General features: G+C 34.3%; 1 protein-coding gene across 9 annotated transcripts in view; it reads right to left on the bottom strand.

Moving 5' to 3' along the window:
- tnr (tenascin R (restrictin, janusin)) overlaps positions 1 to 19,708 on the bottom strand; it is a 239,942-nt gene that overhangs the window by 72,686 nt on the left and 147,548 nt on the right. For all 9 annotated transcript variants that reach the window (XR_015477582.1, XR_015477583.1, NM_194383.1 and 6 more), the window contains 2 exon segments: positions 13,663 to 14,206; positions 8,536 to 9,009 (listed from right to left, as the gene is read on the bottom strand). Coding sequence is in view for 7 of the 9 variants with exons in the window: in NM_194383.1 (NP_919364.1) it covers positions 8,536 to 9,009; positions 13,663 to 14,149 (961 nt within the window). In the remaining 2 variants the exon portion in view is untranslated.

Below are 19,708 nucleotides of genomic sequence, written 5' to 3'. Positions count from 1 at the left end.
GCGCTGTGGAGCATGCGCAGCTTTCTCTCTCTCTCTCCCCCTCCCTCTAGAGCTGCGCTTGATTGCGGTCCAGCCGTGTTGCGTGTGGGAGCGTATATAAGCTGGAGGAGAGGAACAATGGGGAGATCTTTCTGCTCGGTGCAGGTCGCAAATCTCCGTCGGCGTCGTCGCTGCTGTTGTTCCGAGCGTCTCCTATCTCCTGCCCCAAACTGTTGGTTGACTTAGTGTGAATTGATTGATTTCTGTTACTGACAATTTAATTATTTTCTAAAACGGCTCTCTGTTAAATGTGAATCTATTGGCTTTTCTGATTAAATATTTATATATATTATTTTTGGTTAGAAACAGAAGCGGTAGGTTGGGAATCGCCATTTACTTTAAAACGTTTTCTCCTGGTTTGTGGTAGCATGGGAGAAAGGGAAGTTTGCTGTAATTTTATTTGGGGTACTTTTATTTGAGCAGGTAAGTTAGAATTATTTCCCCGCAAGTTAGTTGTCTTTTTGTTTATTATTTTGGCCTGGATTCCCTTCCGAAGAGATGCTTCTACCTTTGTTGTCTAAGTAAATAATAAATATTGTTACTACTTGATCAGCGTTGTGATTATTGTGAGTTGGGACAGAAGAAGGGGAAAACCCTAAATTGAGTATTTAAGTTTATCTCTTTGTTTTTTTTTACACTTGTTATTGTTCCCACCAACCCTAGACTGGTCGGGACGTAACAATACGGTTTAATTATCATCCTTTACCACAGCATTGCCCTAGGAGATTAACTTCCTATTTATGCTTATTGAAATGGTGATCTGGGACCTTTAGCCAGGACAGACTACTGTGCATAGTTCTTGATACATGACAATAGTTGTTGTAAAAAAATGTCAACCATTTTTTTTTTTCTAGAAAAGTTTTGTTAAATAAAAAGTGTATGTATGGTCAAATGTATGCATAAAAATATATATTTTTTTCTAACAACAAAATTGTAGCTAGTGTAAATGGCGAGAGGCTAGTAATGTTGAAAAACTACTAGCCACAGAGGCTGGTGATCAAAAAAGTTAATGTCAAACCCTGGTTGAATGTTATAACCTTTTTCTCTTTCTCTTTCTCTGATTTAGGTTTATCAAAGCTAGTATTATTATACAGTAGAGTTGCAAAACTGCAGTTTTAGGAGGTTATTACAAACCACATTTAGTATTACAGTACCTGACAATGATGTTCCAGTATGTACTTGGAAAAAAGTTAGAAAATGTAGCTACTTATAAAAAGTGTTTGAAGGATCCCACTCAGGCTACCCAAGAGACTAAGATACAACTCGGGTCTCCACAACACATGAGACGTCCTCCTGATACCGGGCTCATAGGACTAGCTGTAAGTGGCCCCTTGGGAATAGCAAAGAACTTGAGAAAGCAATTCAGCTTCTTCCGCACGAACAGGACAGACTGGCATCCCTTCTGGTCCCCCTCTACAACCGACCCCTCAAAACAGAGAAAAAAAAGTCCCAGGGTGCCTACTTAGCAAAATTTATCACTCTAGCATCTGTGCTGTTCACCCAGAGCTGCTGCCAAGATCCCTTTTTATTCTTAAGGAGGAACAAGAATCTTGGAAATGCAGCAGATACTGTCTAGACAAAAATAAAGTAATATATTTTTTAATTAGTTAATTTATTTAATATATAAATTAGGGATGTTCTGATCAGGATTTTTGCAGACAATATGGATGACCAATTCCTTGTCATGGTGATAGGCCAATTCCAAGTACTAATTTCACGGTTTTTGCTACATTCATTCTTCTATGATGGAGCGCCAGTCAAAAATTGATCCTGCCATGGGTACATTACATCCCATTCAAAACATTCAGTTTTTTTATTAAAAATTACATTTTTTTAATAGCGGGTTATAATCACAACAAAACTTTTTAAAAGGTAAAAAGTGAATTATAACAGCGTAAACTTTTCTGTAACCGGTATTTGTTTAACCCTTTAAGGTGACATGCTGACTGACTTACTGACAGGTGTCCAATGCGTCCAGTAAACACGACATAGCTTTTAGTTATGATAAACAGTTTCTATAATTATACTTTATAGATAAAGGTCTGTGGTTCTGCATACAATGACTTTATCTTGCTGGAGTTTATTGCCGTTTCACTTAACGCATTAACGCCACTCTATAGGTCTATTAGAGACATTCATAAACAGCAAATCTAATGAATGCTGGAGACATACGTGTTACACAAACACACTAAATCGCACTTCAGCAGCTTTTATTTGAGAGCAAGAAAATCTGCAATTGAGCAGCGCACATTTAAGGGTGCATGCAAGAAGTTTTGTGCACAGAGAAAATCGGCGTGCAAGCAAAGAGATTTGCATGTTTGTATTACATGAATGCAATCTTAACTTGTAATACTGTGCTCTCACTTTGTCATTAAAATAACGCCGTAGGTAGTTGGTAGATCTTTGTAAAAGACCTGCGGCCACAGCTGGAAAAGAATTCTAGAGGAAACGCTGAATTCTGATACATAAAGCACATTTTTCCTCCAAGTATGATACTTAAGTGGATATCTTGCTTTACCTAAGAGAATAAATACAAAATCTTACATAAAATTCATTAAACATTTACACTTAAACATTACAAATTAAACTAATGTTTATTAACTTATAACCATTTAGAGTGGAAATGTAATTGTCAGAAGCAGTCTTACAGAAAATAAGGAATCACTTTATTTTGATGGTCTCTCTCTTTAATGCATTTAGTTGAATTTAAGTTACATTGCATCTACAGTACATGCTAAATAATTCTCATTAGATTATAAGTAGACTGTCAGGTTGAGGTTAGGCTTAGGGGTAGTGTAAGTTGATATGCACTTGCAAAGTTTCTTATAGTCATTTAAATGTCTGTTGAAGGAGCAGTATTGATAAGAGAAATTGGTAAGAAAAAACACTAACAAAGCAATTTAGAAACATTGCAAATGATGGAAGAAGAATTCAACATGTCTCAATAAAGTTTGGACGGAGCACATATTTGATGCACAAGATGTTAAAATGCACACCTATAAATCCATTACTTATTTTCTAAAAAGAAAAAAGGTCCATAAACTACTGTTTACTGCAATAAGCATATAATGATGACTTTTATTAGGGAATATTCATGTTAAAAATAATTAATATTTCCTATTATTTCCAGCCAGGTTTTCATGAACTGGCAAATTTGTTGAAAACACAGAACTTTCAGTTCTGATATATAAAAAGATTTCAGTTCTTATATGTCCTCTGCTTGTAAACTGGTAAACAAAGTTATAATCAGCTCACAATACGAGGCAAGTATCAGTTGAGTCATGAAATGCGATTATCATCCAATACCGATCTCTGGCCGATCGATAGTAGTATCCCTAATATAAATACAAAAATAATAATAATCATGTACTGCACTGTGAGTTATTAAAAACTACTTTAAATAATATTAGCACAGGATTAAACACATTTGTAAAACATTTTCTTATATTTAAATTAATTAGTTAATTAAACATTTAGAATAATACATTTTCAAATGACATTTTGAAGCACTTGATTCTATATTTAGCAAATTGTTTAAAACTTAAACTGCTATTGCTTCTTTAATGATCGCTTTTTTGTTGATTTATAGCTAAAAGACTTGGCAAAAGCATGGGGAAGCAACCTGTTCAAAAATGCTATTTAATCCACTGTAGAGAAAACATCTGCTGATAATAAAATCTGCCACTGTCAAAGAAAGACATTATTTCATTTAAGCTGTTTGAAATGTTCAAAAAAGCAACTTCTCATCACGTCCTTTTTTTCTTGATTACGTCTTTTTTTTTTCTCCCCATCGCTACCTGTTTACAAAATGCTTTTTGCTTACGGTTTCATGGGCCTAATGAAACGAGAAAATTGGATAGAGTAACTGAAAGAAAAGCCATATCCTAATTCATTCCCTTGATAATATGAAGACCTAAGAGAGCAGAGAATCTTCAGAAGCAGTGTAGAGAGTAATAATTGAGCAGCCACTCGCCATTTTCCACCACCCCTCGCGCACAACACCCCACTATTTTCTCCTAATTGCAATGAAATAAGCAATTTTGCCTCCACTCAGTCTTGCAGAAAATGAGAGGGAGAGAACTGGTTGGTAATATGATTTGCCCTTCCCTCTCCCACTCGTGAGATGACAGCTGTCTTCAGCGATGTGGGGTTTCGCCAGCCTTTTTCCACGAACTAGCTGTGAACCCGGGTAAGCGTGATGGAGAAATTGCTTCGGCCTGGTTAATATGACACATCTTCCCCAGTGAATGTGACTTTTGACAAATGAATGGTGTTATACTGTGAGTTGTCACCCATCTTACAGACATGACTGGAGGAGCTGGGGGGCAAACCATGGGGTTTAGCATCTGCCGCGTCTGTTGGTAACTGGGGAAATGGCTACTGTTCTTCCCAAAGAGGATTTTTATACTTATATCGGGAGGAAAACATACTGCTTGCATTTAAAACTTAATAAAGTGGCTTGTTTATTCAATTGGCTTAAACGCATTGAGAGGAAAAATATGCAGTGTAAATGATGTTTGCGTTTCCCCAAACAGGCTTTGGTTATGGCTTAATTTCTTTCTTGATGGATTTTATATGCGAAAAGAACACCAGGCGAGGCAGACGTTAAATATTGACTTGCGATATATAAGGTGGAATGTTTAAATAATACAGCACAGGCTCATTTTACTGGCGAACGGTTAAATGCTCTTTTGTACTGCTTTGCGATGCCAATTTAGTGAGCTGTAATCACACTTTATAACTATATAAGTGAACAAGTGTGCTAATGTTACGTAGTCACTAGCTAATTGGCCACTAAAGCTGTTGTAATTTCCAATGATCTTTTTTTTTTAAGTAAAATATAATATCTTCATTCGTTTGCAATTATTTTGGCACTTTTAGTTGTGGCCATGTTTCTATAGCTGTACTGATATTTACTCTTATTCCATTACAGGGAGTTCGAGATCTACAAACGTTAAAGATCATTACCATTTAAAGCTTTGCCAATTAAAAGCAGCCATCTGAAGTACAAGTTAGTTTTATCTGAGCAACTGTTTCAAGAACAAGCTATAAACCGCCTGTGCACCCACATATGACATATATGTAGCTGAGCCTTATTCTTTCTGTTTACTGAAGTGATGCAAACATGTTTAACTGCAATTTCCCCCAAAACAGACCTGACATCCCACTTAATAAATGCAGTTTATAATAATAAGTTTATCACTAAGAATTTTAATCCAAATTGGCTATTGAAGTTTGAGTTCACATCTCAAAATTCTGACTGCATCTTCAATTTTATTTTTAATTTAAATGTATTTTGATATTAAATAAATCAGGGGGCTGTTCTATAGACCAAGCTTAGAGAAACAGCCAGGCGTATTTTAGTAAGTCAGGTTTATTAATGGCGGATTTTGTTTCATAAATAAAATTTCCAATAACAACTTATAGTGGGAAACTAGCCTGGTCTGGGGCCTCTCAGGCAACTCTCAGGCAGTGTTAAGTTTATGCTTAATCAAAGCAATGTTAACATTTGCCTGCCGTAATCTGATGCCATTTTAATGAACTTAACCTCTTAATAATGATTAAAACTTTATAGTCACTTTATAGCAAATATACTGTATATACACCAAACATCTTTAATAGAACAACAATACATTTAAATTCAAACAAGTCATTGCAAATGTAACAAATACAAACTACAACATTTCAACAAATTTTTTTTTCTGTTTCTTAAAATTTTAATTAATATTTGCTCCCAACAAATTAATTTGGGTGTACTAAATTTTGAACTGTGATCGTCAATGTGATCGTGACTATATGGCTATATATATATATATATATATATATATATATATATATATATATATATATATATATATATATATATATATATATATATATATATATATATATTAGTACAAGTACACCCTCTCTTAAATAAATATTTTCTAGAGGATGTTTAGCAATATCTTTGTGCATATACTTTAGATTATTGAGTACCAAAGCAAATCTAACAAAAAGTAAACTGAAGATCACAGTACAAAGTTTTGTAAACCCAAATGAATATGTTGGGGGAATATAAAAAAAAAAAAAAAAAAAAAACATAAATAGAAGCAACAGATTGTATAATATATTGTATATGAATTACAAAAAAATATTATAAAGAAAACACTGACTGATATAAAGAAGTAGGCTACATTTCTTAAAGAATGACTTGTAAAGCTGTAAACCCTGAGTGGAGTAATTGGGAGATGAATGGGGGGTGTGCAGTAGCCTCACTTTGATATTAAGCTATTTTCCCATGCAGCGTGGGAAACACACGTGTCAAAGAGAAAGCAGCAATTTGCGGCGGTTTTGAAGCAACTTAAAATGCCCCACCACTGTTCACAGCTCTTCGTAAACATTATTTTACAGTAAGCTTAATGTGCTGACGTTAAGCACATTTTGTATGTTACAGTTAGTCGGCAATGCATTAAAACTTTTTCTTGCAAGCGACAATTGACAGTAAGTGTGTATTCTCTATCTCGCGCGCGCACGCACAAGCACAATTTCAATGTATTGTGACAAATATTTTATTTAATGTTAATAGGCTTAAATAATAGCCTATATTTTAAAATATATTGTTACATATGTAGCCTATTGAGCCAATTTCCTCTCAGCCTTCTCTCTTGATATTGTGGCTTCTACTGTACCTTCACTGGCCCAGCAAATTTACAAGCTGTAAATGATAAAGTCTTGCTTTTGGTTAGCATCGATAGCAGCTTTGCTCTCTTGCTCTCTATTCTCAGCAGTATCAGTTGACACACGTGCTGTACGCGAAGATACTACACTATACCATCACCCCATATCACCTCTGTATCCAATGGCAAAATGGCAAGCGCTGAACCCCCGCAACCAGTTTTGGTTAATGAACAAACAAACAAATAAACAAGAAAGAACACAAACAGGCCAATATGCTTGCCAATATCTAATATTGCTATTACAATAGCATCACACTGTCAAAAATATCTGTTATATACCAGTTAACATACAGTATTTTGTGATTCACAAGTGTTTTCTGTTTATTTACGGTTGTAAATTGCATTCTGGGACCTCTGTTGACTTTTAAAGATGAAAATTTAACTGCACAGTTCAACAAAGCAACTTCTATTGACATTTTAGTAGTTTAAACATAATATAATGTATAAGAAATAATATACAGGAAAAAAGTCTGTATATATTTTATTTTATACTTATATATTAAGTCTGTGATATTTGTACCGTAATACACAACACCAGCCTAGGCAATATATCACTTTAAACTATTAAAAAGGCTAATGAAGTCACTTTTTGTTCTTGTCAAGGTTAAAAGTGGTTGAAAGAAAGATCAAGCTCCCATAATCTAAAAAGCATAAATAACTGGGATAAACTAAAAAAAGTAATAAAAAACATGAATCATAAAATATGAAAAACTGCTAATTTACTGATATTGTGAAAGAGTGAATTGCAGAGTTGTATAAAAAAATTAAGAGGTTGGTAACTGCTCCTATTTGAATATTAATAATGGAATTAATAAGTTACTGTCACTTTTTTAAAAAGTCTTTTATTTTTAAAAAATCTCTCAAGTTTTTAAATCTCTCGATTAATTTAACTAATTTCTTATAAAAAGTACAAGTTATATACATAAATATAAATAAATAAATAAATAAATACATTTGATAGATTTAAATTTATTTATATAAATAACTTGCACTTTTGGACCAAAATTAATCACTTTTATTGTTTTTAAAAGTAGAAGATAAGCAGTATCTCCTCTAAATATAATATCCTTTAAATAATATTTTAAACAGTGCATTTCTTGAATCTTCTATAAACAAATATTTTCATATAAATAATTTTTTGTATTGTAATAGAAAATATGCTGCCTCATGGCATCTCTGGCACAGAGTCCAATCATCGCCAATGTAGTGCAAACGTGCGATATGCAGTTACATTTTCTTTAGAAAGGTGTGTGGGTATGCGACCGTGCCGGACTACGCTCGAGCATTTGAATCAAAAGTATAAATCAGCCTTAATAGAGCTGGGTTTTGTGACTCCACACACGGTGGGAAAAGTAGCTGAAAAAACTGACCTGGAAAAATGTAGTCAATTATAGGTTCTGAATGACGATTTCAACTACTTTTCAATTAATTGCCCAGCGTACTCTAAAGTTAATATGTATAGACCAACACAATCTCCCTCTGAATTATTGGAGCTTAATATGTGCAGTGCAGTGATTTCCTTGTTGTATCGAAAATAGTATTGAATATCGTTATTTTTCAAAAGTTAGAATCAAAGAAATTCCAGTATCGTGACAACAGTAGCATGTTGTATTTAAAGTAGTAAGGTACCATGACAAATGGCATCAGAAAACCATCAGTACATCATAACCAGATGTATTCTGTTACTAAAACAGTACCAACTCGTCCTCATGTGCATCCTAATGCACCATAGAAAGGATTAATTGTGACACCCCTGATACAAACGTCGAACACTGACCTGAAGTGCAGTCATCTCCTGTGTATCCCTCTTGACAGACGCAGAAGCCCTCCTTGCACACCCCTCTCTGGCTGCAGTTATTAGCGCAGAAGATGAGAGAGCAGTCTTCCCCCAGGAAGCCGGATCGGCACTGGCAGCTTCCGTTCACACAGGCCCCTTGATCCGAGCAGTCGTTTAGACATCTGCCCAGTGAGCAGTACTCCCCCGCGAAGGCCTCCTCACAAACACACTCCCCGTCAATACACAAGCCCCTGTCAGAGCAGTCACTTGGACATCGTGGCTCGGAGCAGTTTTCACCACCGAAATTACGGTCGCAAACACAATCGCCTTCGATGCAAATGCCCTGGCCCGAGCAGTCGTCTGGGCAGCGTGGCTCAGTGCAGTTCTTGCCAATCCAGCCTTCTTCACAAACACACCCGCAAACCTCCATACTGAATGTGCCATGGCCGCACTGAGGGACGAAGTCTAGGCGACCTGAGAGCAAACAAATATGTAAGATTTAGAACAGTATAAATTGACTACAGGGTTTTAGAAGTGCAGAAACTGCTGTTTGAATAATTTAAATGAGTTTTTTTTTTTTTTTTTGGCTGTTTACATTTTAGTTTTTTTATTTTAATCATTATTCTTATTAATAATATTATTAAATATTTAGTTTTTATTATTTGACTTAGTTTTACTTTTTATTTTAGTTTTAGTTTTGAATGAAAATAATACATATTATATGCATGGTTTCCTCACAGTATTAAAAATGATATTGAATATCGATATTTTTTTTAAGGTATCATTTCAAAGTTTGTATGAATAGTTTGAATGAGGTTTATCTTTTATTTTCATTTATGTTTTCTTTATCGATTTGTGAAATTTTATTCATTATTATTTTTTAAAATATTGTTACGTTTTTTAAGAAAACAATACATATTTTATTTGTGATTTCCTCACAATATTGAAAATGGTATTGAATATCAATATTTTTCAAGGTGTATCAAAGTTTGAATGAATAGTTTTAATGAGGTTTATTTTTTCTGTTTTCTGTTTTCATTTTATATTTGTGTATTTTTATTCATTATTCTTAATAATAATATTATTATTATTAAATATTTTTTATATAAATTTACTTAGGGTTTATTTTTATTTTAGTTTCTATTATAAAGGAAAAGATACATATTTTAAGGATTGCTTCCAAGCATTATTAAAAAGGGTATTGAATATCGATATTTTTTAAAGTATCAAAATTTGCATGAATAGTTTGAATGAGGTTTATTTTCATATTTTCTGTTTTCATTTTAGCATTTTGTGTATTTTTTAAAAATTATTCTTATTAATAATAGCTTTATTAAATTTAGTTTTTTCTCAGTATCAAAAAATGTATAAAATATCACTATTTTTCAAGGTATCGTATCAAAGAAATTCCAGCTTCAGTAATGAGGTATTATTTTTTATAAATAAAAATAATACATATCTTATTTTAGTGTTATAATTGATAATTACTTCTTTTTTATATTTAGCAGCTACCCAAACAAAACCGACTTTTGTGATACACCTATATTGTATGTCATTTATTTATTTATTTATTTATTTATTTTATCTTTGTGGTCCATTCTGTTCCCTATGTTAGCCTTTCAAAATAAAAATGTCAAAGTTATTCTTAAAAAAATTATATGCTTTCATCATTAAAAAATAAAAACAAACAGGTTTGTGAATAAATAATGTCATCATTAACATTGCGTTATTCCTTTAATTTCCTTTCACGTAAAACTAAGATCAAACCTAAGTAGAAAAAACACTAAGAATTCTGAGGCAATATCTTGCAATCTTATTAGCAAACACAGAACTTATCAAAGGCTTGAGGGGAAAACCTATCCAGCAGCAGTGCTGTAATTAATCTAGTTCACAATCTAACCTCATTTGTATAGCTTAACATGACTTTCCCTTTACTACTGCAGTGTTTCAGCTGTTTTTAGCTGCCCTGGAGGGGCTCCACGGCCAAGGTTTGCAGGTGTGAATCCACTCGACTGCCCCTTTGAGACGTTAAACAAGCACAACACCACCACCGTCCACACTTCTGTTGTCCCTATGGGTCAGTGCACAATATAACCGCTTCTTCACTTAGCACTGCAGTCACATCAGAACCGGCAGAAGGATCAGGATGCATATCTGTTTTTGTCCCACAGTACAATGAGCTAAAAGCTATTTGAAACTAATTCATAGAGAACTCTAATCTACTGTAAAATAACCTGCCTGTATGATATAACTATGATATTTAATTATGTATATTTGGCTACAGAAAGATGTGCTGTGTTATATCTCACATCATAAAACGCTACAATCTTTCTTGTATAATGCACCATTTGGCACAAATTTACATTTTTATGATGGAAATGGATCAATGGGTGACAACTGTCTCCTGATAACTCGGTTTATTTTTCATTTAATGATGTCATAAACAGGCGCAAAGAAAAATATCAGTAGTAAAAAAATAGTTATTGAGTTTCAGTGAATGATTAATATATGAGACTTTATGGATGCAGAGATGGATATAGAAGTCTGACTGAAGGGCCTTTATGTAATTAAAATGACTTGAACTGTTTCTTTTTGAAAGCTTTACATATTACTAATACTAAGTTTTAGATGGCCAATGACATCACAACCTATCCAACAATGACTGGTACTGTTTTGTCTTGTAAATGTTGCTGATTATTATTCTTTATTCACCAATTTTTTTTATTCACCACATTTACTGTATGTAATCTAAAAATTTTTATTAAGGAACAATTGTTAATGGGTCCCTGAAACAATTTTTAAAAATTCAAGAAAAACAAAAAACACACAAACAGCCATGAAATCATAACATGACGTGAACTGTAATGTGGTAAAAAAAAAAAAGAATAAATAAAAAAATTACACTTGGAACTTACTAATAAATAATTTGTTACACTCATTTTTTTGCAAAGTATAATTAACCTTTGCTTTAAAAAAAAAATTTCAAAATAAAATTTTGGTTAAATGATAAAATTTCATTTAATCAAAATCAAAAATATTTACTATGGTCAAGAAAAACAAAAATACCGTTAACACAAAGTAAAAATAGTGTTTAATATATAGACACTGGTAAACTATATTTTTAACGTTATCAAAGTATAATCTTGCTTTGTACCAAACAAAAAATTTCTGAAATTAGCCATATTAATTAATAAATTACCCTGAAGTTATGGCTTTGATTTTATTGAAAATGACAAATGTATTTTAATATGAATCAAAATATTCATGCTGCCCCAAGAAAAAACCCACATTGGCTTTTTTGGTAAAAGGCTATGGTAAAAGGCTATATTCAGTATGGCTATAGACGTCACACAAGATGGCAATCAAACTCACATTACAAATGCATAATACTAAAAACCAATTAGTACATAAGTAATAGATTTTTTTTCATGTCATGTGACATGACAACTGCTGATTTAAAGTAAAACGGTTACTTTCCTATTACTTTTTTTACTTAGTAAGTTCGCTTTTTGCTATAAGGCAAATTAAAAACAACAGGTTATAGTCAGACACCACACTTTTCCACTAATCCCAATAAAATGTAGGACATTTAATATGAAAGACACAATAGATTTAATTAATTTCAGTGTACAGAGCTGTATGTTTATCTGAAAATAACTGCACACCTTAGAATCAGTAAATCTTTTATGTTCACCAAGGCTGCTTTTGTAGCCATTTTGTAAATAGTAATTTGTAGTTTAAATATTATGTGTTTGGTTTTTTTCTTCTTTTATTTGTTGGTTGTGAAGTCGTAGTTAATGAGCGTAATAAAGGCATAGTAAAGGAGACAAAGAAAAGAAAGAAAGATTGCATCAGACTAAATTTTTGACTAGCTGTTTAGGAGTGTGAAAGGATGGTAGTGAGCTTTTATTTGAAATACACTTCATTATCTGACCAATATACAAGACAATATAAACAAAAACAATGGGCTCTTGGGGTGGTCCTCCTAAGTAGAAATCACACCATACACTGAAAAAAATGCTTTTACTCTTCTAAAAGTAAAATGATGTTTTTTTTCTAGGTAAGTGTCAGCAAACAAATCATATGTGCTGGATTTAAACAACTTACATTTAGTAATGTTCAACTTTATTTGTTCGTTTAAATTTAGCCTATATGAATTGTTTGCAATTACGTACCTTAAAAAAATCAAGTAAATCCAATGAATCATTTTTTTCTAGTGCACTCCTTTTGATCAGCCCCCTTTGTAATTATCCTAATCTCAAACCTCCCCGCAAAAACTATTTTGAATAACCATCTCACAGTGAGTTTACTGCTGCAACCTTTGCCTTCTCTAAGGCTTAAATAACATGGAGGCATAATAAAAAAAAATATTATCAGTATGTGGAATTTAAAATAGCAGAAAGAAAGCCTCTACTAAAGCATTCAAATTCATTCATTCATTCATTCATTCATTCATTCATTCATTCATTCATTCATTCATTCATTTTCTTTTCGTCCCTTTATTAATCAGGGGTCACCACAGCAGAATGAACCACCAACTATTCCAGCACATGTTTTAGGCAGCGGATGTCCTTCCAGCCGCAACCCAGTATTGGAAAACACCCATGTACACTCATTCACACACACACTCATACACTGCGGCAAACTTAGCTTAACCAATTCACCATCATGTCTTTGGACTGTGGAGGTAACCGGAGCACCCAGAGGAAACCCACGCGAACACAGGGAGAACATGCAAACTCCACACAGAAATGCCAACTGGCCCAGCTGGGATTGACCACTAAAATGATTAAAATTTATTTATTTTTTTCAGTTTTTGCTTGTGTTGGTATTTTAGTTTGTCAATCTTGCTATATATGAAGCAATGTACCATATGTCAGAAAGAATACCCAAGAGGGTTTAATAAAGCTTTGAACTAAACGACTCATGTTGCTGTCTTTGTTTACGGCTAAAACATGGTGACACTTTATTCTTCATCATATTGACTTCCAGCATAGCCTACAATTCAATTTGTGCCAGCATCATACTGTGGAGTCAACATACATGGCATAGCCAAGTTCATTAGATGCGCCCCTGCACATTGCAATTGCAACCTTATAAAATCATTGAAATTGCCTACAGACTCACCCATGACAGAGCTCTCTCCGCAGCAGCTGGAGCTACACTGCGTTCGAAGCAGCGACACCTCTCTCTCCAGCATCTCTATGCGGCTTGCCAGCTGCTCTATGGTGGTAGCCGAAGGACAAGCACAGGCCTGCTTTGGGATATTGATGCGATGGGTGAAGGTCACCTGGCTGTCCGAGTCCACTGTTTCCTCTGTGTACTCCGTCGGCATCTTATCACTCCCAGATGCTGTTTTGTTCGTCTCTGGACCTGTCACCGCATCTAGGTCCACTGAACAGAGGGACTCTACAGGTACGTTGATGTTGTATACGTGATTGAAGACCATAGGCTGCATCTGGTTGTCAGCAGGATCGCCCCCCTCTGGAACCTGTCGCCTCACCCTTGTGGTCCTCACTAGTTTGCTGGTGGGGCTGGGAACAGCTTGAATCCCGAAGAACAGTAGAGCCAGGCTCACTACTGAACCTTGTATTGCCATGGCGCACCCCCACATCACAACTCGGGCACTAGGGTGAGATCATCAACTCCACAAATAGACCTCTGATTGGCACTGTGGACAAAAAGAGACCATTTTAGCTCTTCAGAACACTTCCCTTCAGAAAATATCTCAACAGGAGCAATATTTGTTAACACTGTAAAATGGCAGTCCATTAGTTAATGTATGTACTAACATAAACAAATAGAAATACATTTATTACAGTTTTTATTAATTTCTGTTAATATCAGATAATGTTATTTAAGTTAAATAACGTTAGCTTATGTTAATTCACAGTGCATTAACTAATGTTAACAAGCACAACTATAAATTTTAATAATGCATTAGGAAATGTTCAACAATAACTTATAAAGGTTGTGCAAGATTATTCATACTTAATGCTAGTAATTACATTAACTAACATAAACTAATGGACCATGATTATAAAGTGTTACCCACTATTTTAACTTGTTCGTATAAACGGTTTTATATGACAATAGAATCACATCCAGTGCAATCAATAAATGATTCACTGATGCATTTATATGAAAGAAGAAAGAGCAAGCATGGGTTTGAAGTAAAAGCCTATTTCAGTAACTTAGAAGACGCCATCAGCATCTGTGAATGTTAAGAAATATTTGAACACTGATTGCTGTTATTGATCAGGTTTGAGTGCATTAGTGCATCCCCACTTTTTCAACAGTCTTTTTTTTTTTTTTCATTCCTTGCAAAAAAGAAATCTTTGTTAAAATGTTGTATGCTATGAACCAGACATACAAACTGCAAAGACAATCAAAACACTTTGATTGCACGCAAGAACCTAAAATTCAGTCAAAAGACAAAATACACAATGTTCTTAATCGCTTTAATGAAGAAAAGAATGACGTCCTTGAAGACTTGGAAAGTCGCAACCCAATCCAATCCAAAACGCAATCCAAATACAATGATGGAACACTGTTCATTTGTGAGAACTGTTGGTTCTTAGCTTAGAAACAAGTATCTTTAGTTTTTTAACATTTATTTTCATATATATATATATATATATATATATATATATATATATATATATATATATATATATATATATATATATATATATATATATATATATATATATATGATATATTCACACACTTAGTACATCATTTGCCTTGATTTGTCAAAGTGGGCAGAGCTAAACATCTCACGTTCTTTGCTCGGTGTGACTCTTGATTAGTGAAAATTGATATGCACTGTGGTCTCATGGTCTCAATAATTGTTTTTAAAAATAAGTTGAATTAGAATAGATCATACATTTCATATCAGGCCTGCCTTTAAATGTTTATCAATTATTGTTAGAAATCAATTTCCCTATGGAGCATAATGAATGAAGTTTTTATATATCCGGAAACCCGACTGATGAGCTCGATTGCAGAGAGCAATGTAATGAATCCTCAGTAAACACCGCAGGAGTCATGATGAACACAGGCATAGAGGGGAACGCTTTAATTTGAATGTGCTCAGTCCTCAGTAAAATACCAGCTCGCTCACTGAATATAATTTCCAAGTAATTCCAAGTTCATTTTCTCAACAGTAATAATGTCTGAAGTGGGGGAGTTGGCTACGTTGAAATTAGTCTATACTTTTTTCCCCCGACTAGTTTGATGAATTTCCAGGGCAATTGTGAGCATGAGAGGTGGAGTTACTCTGAAGTAATGACAGGGCAAATCAAAGTGAAGAAAAGAGCATGATAGCCAGCCATTGTGACAGGTCATTGAGCCAATCATGGCACTCTTCTCTCTGATGACTTTACAAAATAGTTTCTGCTAATTGAAATGCAGCTAAATTATTAATATTACTTCAACTACAAAACTGTTTTCCAGGCAATCATGTGATACACAGAAAACTCCAAATTTACTTTTTTTGGACGTTTCAGCCTATACCATGTAAAGCTTCCAGTAACCACTGCAATTTTGTTCTTGAACAGTTTGTTCATTTTAAACAAATCTTTTGTATGACTCGAGAACAATGATTCCTCTCAGAGAGTGATTCATTCATTCGCTAATGTGCACATTTGTACAGGTGGAGAAAAATATTAGTTCCTTTTTCGAGTCTTCTATCAGGTTTGAGTCATTCATTCATCACATGAAAGACAGAAGCCAGTCATATGCAGTCAGGGCCGGAAAAAGATTTGATCCGTTTATTTCGAGTCCTCGGTTTGAGTCGCTCCTTCATCACATGGAGACAGAAGCCAATCATTTATATTTAGAGCTCAAACATTTTTTTGATCCATTTATTTCTCAAGTCCTCGTTTTGAATCATCTCTCTTTACATGCTGTCACGTGATGAATGAACAACTCGAAAACCAACTTGAAAGGTAATCTAATCATGGATCCTTTCAGCTCAGACTGTGTGCATTGGTTAAGCTTATATGGGATGTAAACAAGGAACTCAAATTTGTTAACCTGTCAGAAAAGGTGAGCTGACAATCACAGATAAAACATCAGGTAAACAGTAAATTACTATTTTCTCTTTCTTATTGTGTACTAGTTATGACTTGTCTGCAGTGTGATCAACGTTTGGTGCAGTTGTAGTTGAGTTTGGAAGCAACTTGTAACATTTTAATAATATTTTGTCAAATTGAATGAAATTAACTAAATTACTCTAAAAAAAGATTTGTTCATCTCAATGAACGAGATTCAATGGTATGAGTCAGTAAAATAATCCGAATTTCCTATCACTAGTGTATCAGTTTCAGTCCAGATTGTTCACAGCTGTAGCACGAGTTGATTGGCGCAAAACATCATGGTAGTGTTCATGTAGTGGCAGATGTGTTCTCGACACAGGCACTGTAATTTTGATGACTTACTGTAGAAATCAGCATAATTCACAAGAACAGTGAAATTAAATTATTTACAATTCTTTTTCATTCAAAGCCCCATTCCATTAGGCCCTTTTTAATGGAAACAGAGACAAAGCTACACCTGGTGAAGCAGAATTGATAAATGTCGATACATAACCCAGAGGATTTTCCCACAGCGAAAAAAAAATCCAAAAACATTTTAGTAATTAGATTGGGAAATGTGTTGATACAGTTCATTGATTCAGTGGAGACCCAAGTGAGGCATTTTCTTTAAGTCTTCCTTAATCCCTTATCAGCAACAGAACTCAGGACAAGAGCAAACTGTAAAATGAATGACTGAGTCGGTCTGACACCTGGGCTTTGGTGCTATGGGCAGAGTGATAATCTCCTCTGACATTTTCTATTTTTGACTGGACTGGCAGACATGCTCTCCTTTACAGAAAACCCCCTCTTTTTCACTGCACAATCACCTGGATAAAAGCAGGAGGCTTAAAAGTAAATGTTCAGGGCTCCATCATCTCTTTTAGAAGATGATTTCATTAATATAGAACAAAGCATTCTTCCAAAATATCTCAAAAATACTTTTTAATGATAATCACCCAAATCTATTGAAAATGTATTGATTTTTTTAGCAAATTAATGAATAATCATTATACTAAGGATGCTCCAATCAATTGGCCCGAAGATCGGTATTGGCCGAGGATCACATTTCATGACTAGATCGATGCTCGCAAATCTGGCCAATTTCATGAACTGATCGCAGGTGTTTGTTTATGAGTTTACAAGCAGAGGAAGACACACGTGTGTCCCGTATAGTATGCATCTACAGCAGCCCCAACACAGGAGGAGGTAAAAGATGCATGAGGTGTGAGCGATTGATGCGCTGGCTTCACAACATTTAAACTAAAATATATACAGATGCAGTGTGACCTGTTAATACAGTCTATTGGCACGACTCACATGACTGAAGATCTCTTTGTAGCAAGTGCAGCCATTGTATTTCCAGTGTTTTGAGCTGTTTTGAGGTAAGTGGAGCGATTGCCCCAATCTAGTGTCTCATCCAACCTCATGACCTCTCCCAAAAGCTCCGCAAGTCTCTCGCATATTCATAGTGGCTCTGAGATCCCCAAAAATGTGTTAAAATACATGGAAATCATGGCAACACGAGCGAATGAGCAGGATAACAGATCGCGGAGAGGCACAGTGATATTCTAAGCATTGCATTTCACTTCATTTTCTTTTTTGCTTAGTCCATTATTAATTAATCTGGGGTTGCCACAGCGGAACGGACCGCCAACTTATCCAGCATACGTGTTACGCAGCGGATGCCCTTCCAGCTGTAATCTATTACTGGGAAACATCCATACACATTCATTCAATAAAACGTTCTTTTGAGGAACTCCAAAAAAAAAAAAAAGGTCTTCATTGGCTTTTCTGCAAAAATCCATTTTTGTTTTTATTTGGATACCTTTAGCATTGAGAATGCACACAATTAAAATCAGTTCGGAGGTGAATATGACAGAGTAAGGTTTGCCTTCTTTTATCTAAATTTTCTTCGCTTTTCTATGTTGTTTTTGTTGTTATGTTTTGTACGTTTGTTTGTTATGTTAGGCCCCGTTTACACTGCCAGTTTAATGTGACCCAATTAAGATTTTTTGCTCAATGTGAAACAGATCAGATCTGTTCTATGATCATGTAAAGGCGAAAAAAACCCCGCATGCATTCGCTATTCAGAGATCGGTTTCAGGCCTCCTTCATAAGAGGAAATAAATCAGATATGTGACAATGCGACTATCATGTAAACAGACTATTATTTAGGATTATTTGAGGTATTTTTTTTGTATGTCATTGAAAAACGGGGCCTTAGACTAGTCAATAAATTACGCTATAACCACGTTTGTCTTTGTTTTGCCTCACAGAAAAATCACTGTAACGGTAAAAGACCCTTGTCATAATTCCCTTTCTAAATAAATAAAGAACCAAACGAGCAGGTGAAGTCATTGTTATATTTATTAACTTAAATTAACTACAAGTTAATTCTGAATATTCATAATTAATAATACCTTGTTATTATTGATCAATAAATAATATATTTATAATATTTAATTAAGATAATTAAAAAGTTGTTCACTGCATCACATACATGCAGTCATTTGTATTCCCAAAACGGCCTTGCATCATCCTAAAGGACTTCATTAGCATTGGCTAATGAACAAATTCAGACAAATTAAGTTCTTTCACTCATTTAAGCAGTTAAACACACATTATCGTATCCTTATCTTTGCTTATTGTTGCTTTACATCAAAATTTGTAAAGCTGTGCAAAATGTATAATGTTGTGAATAATCTTGTGGTTGGTTTGGCTCATTAAACTTTATTGAAAACTCTTTTAAAATCCCTATGGGAAAAATGAAAGGGGAAAAAATACTTCCAGAACCAGTGCAGCTGTAGTAAGAGCTGCATTCTAATACGTCCTTTGTTTTTTGAGCAATGAAGGATACGACAGATGGATCATCCTCAGCCCTCAAGCATCCTAAGATTCACTGTGCATTTTAAAAATAAACATTTACTGTATTAGGTTGGATGCTTTAAGTTCATTATTTGAACAAGCAGTTTTTATCAATTTCTTAGCAAATTTACTAGCAATTAGTTGTGCAAACATATATTTTAGTCATATTGTGGCTTCAGATTTCTGTGTCGGAGATTGCAGGTGCATCTAAGCGTGTTGCTCTTGTT

The sequence above is a fragment of the Danio rerio genome, chromosome 2 (genome assembly GCF_052040795.2).
Source record: "Danio rerio strain M-AB ecotype USA chromosome 2, GRCz13ab, whole genome shotgun sequence".
NCBI lineage: Eukaryota > Metazoa > Chordata > Actinopteri > Cypriniformes > Danionidae > Danio > Danio rerio.
Note: the sequence above shows the minus strand (reverse complement) of the source record. Positions and strands in the feature narration are given on the sequence as shown.